Consider the following 13,597-nt stretch of genomic DNA (forward strand, 5'->3'; position numbering starts at 1 on the left):
AAATGACAACATGCATCATTTAACATAACAAAATAAATAACAACAACAGCACGATATAACAGGTTGTATGTGTAATATTGTGTTCTTAGACATTTCTGCCAAATGAAGAAAATCTTCCAAGCCGTGCTCGTGACCCGGAAGTGACGTCAGTTACAAGCTCGCTCTTCCTCTCTGCTAATTTTAGTTTCATTACCGGCAGCTCCTCGGTTAGACGGCTGAATGTGCTGATAAATACCTATATATGTTTTTTGTAACCTAATCATTTAAATAAAGACACATTTTTGGGGGAAGAGATGGAGTTCAGACAGCGTAAGTCACGTACCGTTACTTGATTGTATTAGCTTTAACTGTGAGCGAATGACTTGATCTCATTTGCCATATAAAGACGCATATTTCATAATCAGCTGAATATGATGTGGTCGGTTGTGTGCTTGTCTGGTTATTAAACAAGCGTGTGTGCTCACAGAATTAAACGTGTATTTATTCCTGCTCTGTTTTCTCTTTCTACCGTCGCAGTTATTAGCTTGTTTACACACGTTTAGTAGATCAGAACATGACGTCATCCCTCAGATAAGCGGAAATCATCAAAAGAGATGATGTCTGTCTGCTACAGTGATCCGGATGATATCTGAGTTATGATGTGATTCTTGTGTTTTAGAGCCGGAGGTCAGGATGCGAGGGCCCCTGATGGACCCCAGGGACCCTGGTCTGTTATTCGAGGACACTAGCGCTGGAGGGAACAGACACAAGCCCAGCGGTGTGGGGAAAGGCCCTGATGTGTGTCCGGGACAGGCTTTGCTCTCGGACCCCATGTCTAACCTGGCCTTGGTCTACGGCAGCAGCCTGGCCTCGCACGGCAAAGAGATGATGGACAAGAACGTACGTCAGGCTCCACACCGTTGTGTTTGTTGTGGTGCAGAAGAGCACGTCTGGGTTGTTTCTCCAGAACCGCAGGCTTGATTCTGTATTTCGGTGAACTATGTTATTAAATGACTTGTTTGTCTTTTGGTTCACAGCTGGATCGGTTCATCCCCATCTCCAAGCTGAAGTATTATTTTGCGGTGGACACTGTGTATGTGAGCAAGAAGCTCGGGCTGCTGGTGTTTCCCTACATGCATGACGTAAGAGCACACTTACAGACTAGTGCACAACACAATGGAAATCTTTTCTAACAAGTCTTTATTATTAACACTTTTTATAGATTTAAAGCTGCTCTTTTTAACTTTTAATTCAACAAATAGTTCTGTAAAAAATATCACAGATTCTAAACAAATATGAAGTGGGTCAGAACTGTTTTCAACATTATATTATTATAATAATTCATCATATTTTCATGATTTCTGAAGATCATGTGACACTGAAGACTGGAGAAATGATGCTGAAAATACAGCGGAGCATCACAGAAATAAATTATATTTGAGACTATATTAAAATGGAAAACCATTATTATAAATTGCAATTATATTTCACAATATTGCTGTTTTTTTCTGTATTTCTGATCAAATAAAAAGTTACAAATCCTTCTGCTCTTAAACTTTTTGAGCAGCAGTGTATCTCTCATGTCAAGTTCCTTTGACTAAATATTGTATTTTTATAGTAGTGCCAGAAAAAAAGTTTTTTATGTTTACATGGATGTCACCTGAATGTATTTTAGATTTTTTTGTCTTGTGTCACATGAAAATGTTTTACATAGTGATTTAAAATTCTGTGGATTATGATGCTGACTTTGTGTTTGCAATGGTATTGATACAAATCATCTTTTATTTTTCAAACCCTTCATTTGTTTTCTGTCCTGGAACTCAAAAAGGAGAGGTTCTGAAGACTATTGTGACCACATTCTCTCAATCTCAGAAAATGCTGCGTAAAAGTCATATGAACTCTTCTTGATTGATTGATTTGTGAATGAATGTCTGTGTGATGTACTGCTCTCTGTAGAACTGGGAGGTGAATTATCAGCAGGACACTCCAGTCGCCCCGCGCTTTGATATCAACGCCCCCGATCTCTACATCCCCGGTACGACTCCAAATCATATGCTTTGCACAGTTTAAAAATGCTGTTATTGCATATCGATGGGAAAGCGTGCAGTCGTGGAGATGTTTATTACATGCATGCACATGTGTTTGTCTGGTTCTGACTCCGCAGTGATGGGCTTCATTACGTATATCCTGGTAGCAGGACTGGCTCTGGGCACACAGAACCGGTAAGATTCATCACACAGCCTTATTCTAGCTGGGAAATATCTGCCCTTTGGCTCTGTGAAGCTTCGTTTGACAGATTTATTGTAACGTCCAGGAACTGTGTTTTAATGATGCATGAGTTTCGGGGGAAAAGGGGAAATGCTGAGACTTCCTGCAATTGCCCTGACTGCTCTTGACCTTACTGTTCTCTGTTTTTGCTGTTTTGTCTGATGTTCTTGTTTGCAGGTTTTCTCCGGAGATCTTGGGCATTCAGGCCAGCTCGGCGCTGGTGTGGCTCATCATTGAGGTTTTGGCTGTTCTTCTCAGTCTGTATCTGGTGGCGGTTAACACTGACCTCACCACCATCGACCTGGTGGCCTTTTCTGGATACAAATACGTCGGGTAAGGCTATTAGTTATTTGCTTTTTACGGCAACATCAGAATTCTTTAATACGCCATGTTCAAACTGATTCTGTAGGTGGTGCTATTGAGCAGTCTTTTAGATGTTATTTTATTTGTTAACCAAAAATAAAGTGCTATGTGTTATTTATGACTATTCTAGTCATTCAAATATTACTATAGTTTCATTCATAATCCATTTCCAATGTTAAATCACTGTATAATTTCATAGCAGTCTTACTGTCATCCTAGTTTACTCTAAACTGCATTAATTGTTAGTTGTCTGCTTTTAAAGGTATTCAAACCAAGTCCTTGCCTGGAAAAAGCTTATAGACGTTGAATGTTTGAGAAATTAATTTCATACAATGTCTATTATCTTCAAATCCATGACATCTGTGTGAGTTCTTGGTGTGTTTGTTTTCTCAGGATGTTTTTGGGAGTGTTAGCAGGACTTCTGTTCGGCCGGACGGGGTATTACCTCTCGCTGCTCTGGTGCTGTGTATCTATATTTGTTTTTACGGTGCGTATTAAGAGATACAGAGCTGTCCATTTCATAGCAAATATCAAATGTGATCTTCATTTGGCTGTTCATACTGCCAGTGGACATGCAAGTGTTGTTTTATTCAAACTCTGTGATTTGACTGTGCATCACACACTACGAATGCTCAAAGAATTAGCTGTTTATGGATCTCTCTTTATTATTATTTATATGTGAATATAACAGCCTGGTGAAAGTAGAGACATTTCCAAAATAATAATTATTATTATTAATAATAATATTTTAAATGAAGTTACACTTTTTCATCAAGCACGCATGCAGTTGGTCAAAAGTGATAGTAAATACATATATAATGTTACAAAAGAGCTTTTTCTATTCATCAAAGAATCCTGATAAAAAAAGAATGCATTGCGGTTTCCACAAAAAAAATATATATATATATTGTGCAGCACAGCTGTTTTCAACATTGATAATAATCAGAAATGTTTCTTGAGCTGCAAATCAGCGTATTAAAGTGATTTCTGAAGATCATGTGACACTGAAGACTGGAGAAATGATGCTGAAAATACAGCTGCACATCACAGAAATAAATTACATTTGAACAATATATTTACATAGAAAACATTTTGCATTGTAGTATTGCACACTATTACAGTTCTTTGCATTGTAATAACATTGACTGCAGCCGCACATGTATTGAATATTAACTTAGCATTCCAGCACATGTTTGAGTGTCTAAATAGTACAGCAGATTTCAGTTTGAATCTCATTTAGGATCTGATCTCGAGATGTGAAGCAGCTTCTTTCTGTTCCAGATTCGCACAATGCGGTTAAAGATCCTGTCTGAAGCGGCTGCAGAGGGGCGGTTAGTGCGAGGAGCCAAAAACCAGCTGCGGATGTACCTGACCATGGCCATCGCTGCAGCGCAGCCCGTCTTCATGTACTGGCTGACCTTCCATCTGGTCAGATAAGAGCCGCTGATGACATAGAGGAGCAGCTGTGTTGTTTCAAGCAGCCACAAACGACTGTAGAGACATGAGCCTATTTGCACACACACGTAATAAACCAATGGACACACATTGTGCAGCTTCACAGCACAGTACCAGTTACCTGAACTGTAATTGCCCAGAGTTCTTTTGTATGTCTTTGGTTTGTACATTTCTAGGAGCTTCTGTTGGCTTTTGATTTGTATAATGTACAGTGTAATTGTATTGTATAATTTTTTTTTTTTTTTTATGTAAAACTGTGATTATGTTTGCAGTCGAAGGCCGTTGTCTAGATGCTGTGGCTTGAGAAACATCAGTCTCCTCTCCTGCCATGAATGTGACTTTTAGACGGCCCCAAACCGATGAAACTGGCTTCATATGATGTCTGTGGTGTTTGCACGTTGATTTCTTTTAAAACAGTAAAGCGCTTCGTCCATGTTGGCATGCTAACAGACAGATAAAGATACAGTCTTAAGGTTAGACGGCTTTCATGACTCATTTTTGTTTTTGTTTTAATCAAATTACCTCACATTTCAGGGTCAATTACAGTTTTACTCTTTCATAATTTGTATACAAAATAAACGGATGTTCCCAAAAGTTTTGAATGCAAGGCTAGTTTGTAATATTACTGTGAGTTGCTATTATATAAGTTATTTTAATAATAAATAATAGTGGATATAATATGTTGTTGTAATCAGTTTAAGCATATTATCGCACTAATCTACCAACTCCGTTTAATATGCCTTATAATGTTGCATCACAGCAGCACAAGGGTTTGTAAAACTAATATTAGCATTATGTTACTGTAAGTGAAGACCGAGACGAGAAAGAGGTGAAGAAGGACATCCATTTTAAGTCGGTAAATGTTTGCAAATTATAAAAAAAAAAAAACTTACATTTTGAAATAATTTCTTTCTTTAAAACATTTTATTGATAATGTCATTAGTTTGGTAAAGGATTAACAATGCTGGATAAAAAGTAATGTGGAATTGTGTCTATGTTTGTGGATTTTTATCTTGCTAAACTGAGCAAAAATATTGCTTTAAAACTGAAAGAAAACGGAACAACAGATAAGACTTTAAAACTGCACAACATTTTTCAGAGGCACAGGGGCACAGGGACATTCCCAGAGTGCTTTGTCAGTATTCAGATATCTGTTAAAATCACATCGCGCCACAGACTAAACAGTATAATCTCTTAGCAAAACTGTGTCAGGACTTGACGCAATATCAGATATCAGACCCATATGCTTTATGTTTGTTCCCTTTCAGTTGGTACTCTCGATGTCACGTTGGATGACCGACAAATTGCGATATCAGTTAACTAAAACCAATCTACTTAGAGGGTAAACTAAATGAGCCAACATCGTTTTGCTCAATCCAGTGTCTTCAAGTGACTACAAGTTTACTCACTCTTGGAAGCTTTTGGTGTTGGCAGTATGATGCTTACATGGGTGCGTCTTTGTAAAGATGACGTTTCACCCGTGCATTTCTGGATGCGGTCGTCACCTGGCTGAGATTGATGATCACAATTGCTGCCTCATGTGTCTGGGTATTAAACACACTGACATGGTATTCACAAATGAGTCATGTTCCCATTGTGGGAAGATGACCATCTCGGAGCTACGAACCAGGCTGTATTTCCTCCAGAGCGGTGGAGCACTGTTGCCTCTGCCACGATGTAGTGCTCGTCCTGGCAGCTGCAAGATGAGGACTATTTCAAGCAGTAACACGAGTGGGAACAAACCCTCGGGCTCTATAGGGAAGAGTCGGCTGTGCTGCCGCCCTCCAGGATGGTGGCAATGCCTGAATTGGATCCAGGGATGACAGCTATGCTCCACAGAGAAGGTATGGTTCATGTGGATCCTGATCCTTCCAGGCTGCATGATTATCTTCTCGGGGTGGCCCGCACAGGTTTCCAGCGCCCTGCCCTAGTCCCTTTTTTTCCCGGAAGTGCATAATGAGCTCACCAGGTCATTGACGGCACCTTTTACTACTAGAAACCATCCGGTCGGCTCCTCCTCCTTCACCACCCTCGAAGGTGGTGTAGTGAGGTGGTACATGAGGTTCCCCAATGTGGAGCAGTCGGTTGCGATGCAGTTGTGTCCTAATATCGCCTCCAGCTGGCAGGGCAAACCGTGCCTCCCCTCCGGAGTCTGTAGGTAGTTGTCTGGCCTGTCCGGCGATGCTTATAAGGCCTGTGGAGAAGCTGCCTCAGCCTTACACACTACGGCATTACTGCAGGTGCACAAGGCCAAGGTACTGAAGGACCTGCACAAGGGTGGTCATGACCCAGAAGTTCTCAGAGAAATCCATACTGCTACTGACCTCACGCTATGAGCAACGAAGGTCACTGCAGAGTCTCTGAGTTGTGCAATGTCCACTATGGCGGTCCAGGAGCACCAAAAGAGGCTGTGTCTGGTCTATATGAGGGATGCCGACAAAGTTTGGTGTCTTAATGCCGCTGTGTCCCAGACTGGCCTCGTCAGTGATACGGTCAAGAGCCTGGCCCAACAGCTCTCGTCTGCACAGAAGCAGACTGAGTAGGATACCCTCCCCTGGTGGGCAGCTGCTGCCTCTACCCATCCACCGTCCGCAGCACCACAGATTGCCCCTCGCCGAGGGAAGCCCCCTGTATATTCTATAGCCTTCGTGTGGAGCAGGTGTTCTCCTGTGTTCTCACCTCAAATGGGTAGTGGCACTGAGAGGCCTCGGTTGGTGTAGCCTTGCTAAAACCACTCCAGGGTGTCCGTATCATAGACCCTGTCGAGCTCCTCCATCCCCTCAGCAACCAGACATGGCAGAGCGTCCAGCACCAGGCCTTCACTTACTGAATCCTTGAGAACCGGTAGAAGGCAGGGTTCCATATGTGAGAACTAAGTGAATCCCATATGTGTAAAGTCTACAGTATAGCCTCAGAGCCCTTGTTTCCCCAGCAGCCATTTCCAAGAAGGTTACAACACCTCCAATATTCCATATGCACCTAAATGGATGTTCATATATGTATTTGCCCCCGAGACCTCCTTCAGGAAGGATGGGGCTCCAAGTGGAATGGGTACGTTTTCCCGGTGTTATCCAATCTCACTGAGTGGGTAGTTCTTCGACAATGGTGAATGGAACTTCTTGTTGCAAGCCCTGGCCTACACCAAAAAGTGGCACAGGTGGCTTGCACAGTGCACTGGAAGCCATGTCGCTTTGGTAGAAATCGTAATTTGTCGATCAACTGACGTAAGGTAGAGAGTGACCAACTGAAAGGGAACGTCTCGGTTACATATACTAACCACCGTACTCTGAAGGAGGGAACGGAGACATCACGTCCTGTCACCACAGGTGCTGTACCACCACTGAGCTGCCAGGTCACCGGCTCGGCTCCTCAGCGAAAACTTAGTATGCATTGCATCTGCTGCCTTCTTATACTCATCCTTTTATCAGCTTGATGCAATAATTGCATGCTAATGTGTATTGGCACGTTTAATTTACACTCGAAGTAGATTGGTCTATCAAAGCTACATCCCAATTCGTCGGTCATCCAACGTGACGTCTCCGCTGCCTTCTTCATGGAATGAAGGTTGCATAACCGAGACATTATTTACGCTAATAGTTACACTTTAGTGACATTTTAGCTATCACAAAGTGCTGATTGTCTTTGGTTATTATAATACAAAACAACACAGTTCGAATACACGTTAAATTCATTACCATGTTATACTTTAATGCTATCAGAATAGCATGCAGTTTTTTTTTTTTTTTTTTTGGTGTGGCATCAAAACTTAGCTTCTGTTTTCTGTTCTCCTTTTGGGCTTAAACTGATGATACAACTAAGGTCTTTACATTTATTTTGAAAGAGGAAGCTTGTAATCTTGGAAGGGGGCATAACATTTCCAATGAATGCTTGCGGTGTTCTGGCAATAACAATGCACTGGGTCAGTTGGCCAATCAGAGCAGACTGTGCTTGTCAGAAGGAAGGACTTTGTAATAAACAATGCATTTAAGAGAGGCAGGGCATAGAGGAATTACAGTAATGTACAGTGTTAGAAAAATAAGGTTTGATTAGTTTGATTAATTTTGAGTGTAAATACTGGGTACCTCTTGGGCTAGTTTAGAACATGCATCCACAATTACGGGAAAGACTCCTGACTTGACAGTTGTCCAGAAGACAATCATCAACACCCTCCACAAAGAGGGTAAGACACAGAAGGTCATTGCTGAAAGAGCTGGCTGTTCACAGAGGACTCTACTGAAATATATTCATAGAAAGTTGACTGGAAGAAAAAAGCTGTGATAGGAAGAGGTGCACAAGCAACAGGGATGAACACAGCCTTGGGAAGATTGTCAGGAAAAGCTGATTCAAGAACTCGGGAGAGCTTCACAAGAAGTGGAACAGAATCCAGAGTCCAGTGTGAAGTTTCTGAAGTCAGCGATGATCTGGGTGCCGTGATGTCTGCTGGTCTACATTGTGTTTTATCAAGTCCAAAGTCAATGCAGCTATACCAGGAGATTTTGGAGCACTTTATGCTTCCATCTGCTGACCAGCTTTATGGATTTAATTTTGTAGCATGACTTTAGCACCTGCCCACAGAGCCAAAACCACTTCTAAGTTTGATGTTATTACCATGATATTACGGTGCATGATTGGCCAGCCAACTCACCTGTCCTGAACCTGAAAAATACTTATTTTATTTAGATGTATCTGTATTTACAGTAGGACATTTACAAAATATCTTATTGGAGCATGATCTTTACTTCATAGCCTTATGATTTTATCATTAAATAAATATCTATAATTTTGACCCATACAATGTAATGTTGGCTATTGCTATAAATAAACATGTGCTATGTTTGACTGGTGTGTGGTCCCATTTGTTATTTTATTATTATATATTTTAATTTCTTTTATCTGCATTTTACCTCTGCAATAACTCATTTCCTTCTAATAAACCTGGAACAATACTAAATATTGTTGGCTCTGTGTCAAATTGCTGGTTTTGTTCCTCCTCCAGTGCTGATGGCCTAAACGTATAAACAGTTTTTAAAAAGTGCATCATTTATTCAAAGGAAAATTGATCATAAGATAATGACCTGGAGAAAGTCATGCATGCTTTTATTACCTCCCGCCCTGATTGTTGTACTTCATTATATTTGGGTCTACTTCAGTCAATCATTGCATGCTTACAGATGGTACACAATGCTGCTGTTGACCAGGGCGAAGAAAACAGATCACATTACACCAATTTTAGACTCTCTTCAGTGGCTTCCTGTCTATTTTAGAATTCAATAAAAAAATTAAATAAAAAAAAAATGTTGTTTGTCACTGGACATCCACCTTGCATTTTCTTTTAAAATGAAGTTGAAAACATATATTTATTCCCAGACATTGTAATTGATTTTTATCTATGATCCATTGTTTTACTTTATCATCTGTTTGGTTTATTTTATGTTTATCTTTGACTTTGTTCAGCACTTTGGTCAGCTTTGCTGTGATAAATGTGCTATATATATATATATATATATATACAACAACAAAAACATGCTGTGTTTAAAATAAACTGGGTATCTCGAAGAAAGAATAAACATTGTTATTTTACATGTTACATTGTAACAAAATGGATTGAAAATCATTGAACCTACTCTTTAATAATGAGGATAGTGTTTGAACATAGAGACTTTAGTAAGATTTTATCAAAAAGAAAATCTTTTTTTTTATCATGCAATTTAAAGCATTTTAACTGCTTAATTATTGTTTGCCTGGTTTTTATTTTGTGTTTATGTAACTTGTATTATTATAATTATTATGTTAGTTTTTTTTGCTATGAAGATAGCCTTCAGAGGGAAACCACAACCACAACCAAAACCAAAACCAGGTCACCCAGCTGTATGTCATGATGATCCAGATAAGAGTCGATCACATGAGTGTTAAGATGGTGAACTTTATTCACAGGCTCATCCTTCACTTGAACACCACACGCATTAGGAGACGGAGGACTGGTGGATGTGTGGTGGACGTGTGGTGTTTGGGCCAATGGCAAACGTGTGCTTGGGTGAAGATTAAGCTGATCAGAGTCTTTACTTTAAGGAACAGTTCAATCCAATAATTTATTTATTTATTATTATTTTTTTATTTAACAATATTTTTTTTTCTTTTTTCGATGGGTAGTATCTGTGATTAAAAAAAAAAAAAAGTTAATTACTTAACTTTGTTTGCCAAAAAAAAAAAAAAAAACATATCATATTTATAACTTGAACAAGGAGCTGTGCAGCATGTTCTGAAAGAAAGGGCCTGCTCTTTTTGATGTTGAATAAAGCACATCTGCAGTTTTAGCAATGTCAGCTGATCATAACTCCACGATTGCTGGCTGTTTTGTGAAGGAGTTATGGTTGATGTGTCGTATTGGATGGTGAAATTGTGTTGAAAAAACTTAACATCATCAATTATTAAACACAGCAGCAACCCATCAGTAAACCTAAAACAACAACTCTTAATCTACAGTAAAACTAGCTAACTGAGGCATACTGAAATATAGCAAGGACCCCAAAGGTAGGCTAAGGTAAGGTTAAGACACTAAGCTTATGAAACAGAAGCTTATTTTTATAACAGGAAGTTTCTCTTCGTTCCCACAGCTCTCTGCCCCGCAGCACTCGTCACAAACGTGTTCTGTTTCTCCAAGGAAAATTAAACAAAGCACTAGCAACAGCTTTACACGTCTCCTTAGAAACACTCAGTGAGGTGTAGCATAAACGAATCTCTACAGACCCTCAGATTTACACAACACAACTCTTCCTTTTATATCCCTCGAAAGCCGGCGATTCATCTCGGCCCTGGTTTTCTGAAGAATGGGATCAAAATTTAACTTACACCTAGATGTTTGACCTTTTGTCACTGATTCCCTCACTGGGATCTTAGCAACATGTTTACTGACTGTCTTTTATGGGCAACGGTTCACATTTGCTGAGGATGCATCTGTTACTTTAAGAGCAGCAGGGACCCAATGATCTTTCAGCAACAGCACTGTTTCATCTGCTAACTGAGATATGTACGTCTGTTCTTGTTCTACAAGCAGTTTCACTCAAGAAAAGACGGCCACAACTTCTGTTTCATGCAGCTGCAATTTTTACATTTTTGCGTTCAAAATTTACAAAAGCGAGTATAGACTATGAAATATAGACTATGTATATCTAGATATGAGAGGATAGTGTAGGAATATAGAAATGTGAAAAATAGAAATATAGACTATGTATGTGATATTTATATAAGGGAGTGTACAGTATTAACTTATGTGCAAAAAACAGTGCAGTTAAGTGCAAATTGATTGAAACTACATGATAATAATAGCAGCTGTAACTAACAGATGTGCTACATGAGTAATATTAACAAATATACAATGGTAGTAATAACGGCAATAACATTACACATGTTCAACGAGTTGAAACGATTTGAAGCGATTGTTCTCTGAGATATATAAGTCCACTAGCTATCTTTATAAGAGTCTAATAGCTGAGGGGAAGCAGGAGTTCCTTAATAATTATTGTGCTCGAAGTGGTTTTTATAATACATTTGTTACGATGACCAGTATATGTGTCGTTATTATGCTAATTAATTTTGTCACATTAAAAATAGGTAACATTTTATAAGTTATAATTTGTTAACATCACTTGATGCATTAACTAACATGAACTAAATGCATATGAAGCATTTAAACATTAGTAAAAGTCTGAGTAAGAGTAGCTTGATTGTCATTCCAGCTCCATACTTAAACTTGTAAACTGTATATATACTAAATATATTGATTCATTCATTCACTTTATTTATAGAGCACTTTACAACTGCACCTGTAGACCAAAGTGCTGTACAATCAAAAATCACTTGACTTTAAAGAGGAGACCTTTATTAATTCCTGAGGAAGACTATTCCAGAGCCACGCATCGCAACCGCAAAGGCCTTGATCCCCTTTTAACTTTAAATGAGTACGAGGAGCATTAAGCAATAATTTATTATTAGATCTTAGAGACCTAGGCCCTTGACCAACAGCAATTTGTTGTTTTATATTTTATCCTGTAGTTCACTGGTAGCCACTTAAGAGAAGCTAAAATAGGAGAGATATGAGGACTTTTCTTAGCACCCACTAGCAGCTGCTGCATTCTCAACTGATAGCAAGCGTGAAATAGTGGTCTGGCATACAACACATTGCAATAGTTCAGACGAGACAAAACTAAGGCATTAATAACCTTCTCTAAATCCTTCCTTGACAGAAAATGCTTTAGTCGAGCAATGGATCTATATATAATCAACTATTAAAATACAAAATAATTTACAAAACATTTTGTTGGACATGGGTTAGTTGTACTCTCAAGTGTTTTAATAATAGAACTTGACACTTTTAAGAAAATGTCTCTGAACTTTGGCTCAGTTAAACTAACCACAACACTATACCATAGCGCTTAACCTCAAACCACTGTGGCATACTGGCGTAACAACAAGCGTATGCCATTTAGGATATATTACACTTACCATATAAAACTGTTTGCCTCTTGAAAACATCCTGACAGAACAGATGAACTTTGATCAAAAGGAAAATTTCATAATCAGTTAGCTCTTGAGATGACTGGCTCAACATGCATTTCAACAAAATGTCAACATGTGAACAATGTGAACATTAGGCAGAGTTATGCAGATCTTCCCACATCGTGATGTAGACATGTGGGGGCGTGTTTACATTTACACAGATTACATTTATTACATTTACTACATTAGAACTCACATTTAAGTTTGCAGCATTTCAGAAAGAGCAGGAAATGAGTGGAGTACAAGTTTATGATCTTGCTGCACATTAACCATCTGGAATGTTTAGCTATTTAAACATTAACAAAGTCTGTTTCCGCCTCAATCAGTAACTTCAAAACACAGTTTAACATTAGAAATAGAGTCTTATTATGAGATATAAAGTAGCAGTCATGAAAGCTGCAAGATATACCCTTGCAAAATTGAAGAATACACTACATTTTAAAATAATATACTTGTTTGAACTGAATGTGATGTTTTCATGAATTAAATGTTATTATAATTACTTTGTTATGTTATTTGTTGGTCTTCATTTCATTAATATACCAGCAAGTAGTCTTTTTTATGTATATTTTATACATTATAATTGCACATCTATCACAATTAATTAAAAAATATATTTTCTCCTATTAAATTCGGATGAGAATTAGATATTAATTATTGGACCAAAAAAACTGTACACAGAATCTAGTAGACTACAGTTTTCAACTAGATGGATGTACTGTTACTTCCTCTACAGTCAAAAACCCGGGTGTTATTTTAGACAGCAACTTGCATTCTTGTTGCAACAGCATTCTTCCATCTTAGAAACATTGCATTGATGCAGAAAAGCTAGTTCATGCATTCGTGACCTCTAGACTGGACTATTGTAATGCACTTCTAGGTGCTTCTTCAATAAACAAGCTACAGGTAGTCCAAGATACAGCAGCTAGAGTCCTTATCAGGTCAAGAAAATATGATCATATTACCCCAATTTTAC

The 13,597-nt window shown here is 38.7% G+C and overlaps 1 protein-coding gene across 1 annotated transcript; it reads left to right on the forward strand.

The window, feature by feature from the left end:
• The first annotated feature begins 148 nt into the window (after positions 1-148).
• On the forward strand, positions 149-4,659 carry LOC113061895 (protein YIF1B). Its single transcript, XM_026231404.1, has 8 exons — positions 149-309; positions 659-879; positions 1,017-1,121; positions 1,936-2,014; positions 2,144-2,201; positions 2,425-2,580; positions 3,004-3,097; positions 3,892-4,659. The coding sequence occupies exons 1-8, from the start codon at positions 294-296 to the stop codon at positions 4,045-4,047; spliced, it is 885 nt and encodes a 294-aa protein (XP_026087189.1). The 5' UTR covers positions 149-293; the 3' UTR covers positions 4,048-4,659.
• The last annotated feature ends 8,938 nt before the right edge of the window (positions 4,660-13,597 follow it).

The sequence above is a fragment of the Carassius auratus genome, chromosome 43, assembly GCF_003368295.1.
Source record: "Carassius auratus strain Wakin chromosome 43, ASM336829v1, whole genome shotgun sequence".
NCBI lineage: Eukaryota > Metazoa > Chordata > Actinopteri > Cypriniformes > Cyprinidae > Carassius > Carassius auratus.

What these genes read in the sequence shown, in the direction of transcription:
- LOC113061895 (XM_026231404.1), top strand. An exon ending in AAGAGATGATGGACAAGAAC is followed by an intron (nt 880 to 1,016) that starts GTACGTCAGGCT and finishes TTTGGTTCACAG; the next exon opens with CTGGATCGGTTCATCCCCAT. An exon ending in CCCCGATCTCTACATCCCCG is followed by an intron (nt 2,015 to 2,143) that starts GTACGACTCCAA and finishes CTGACTCCGCAG; the next exon opens with TGATGGGCTTCATTACGTAT.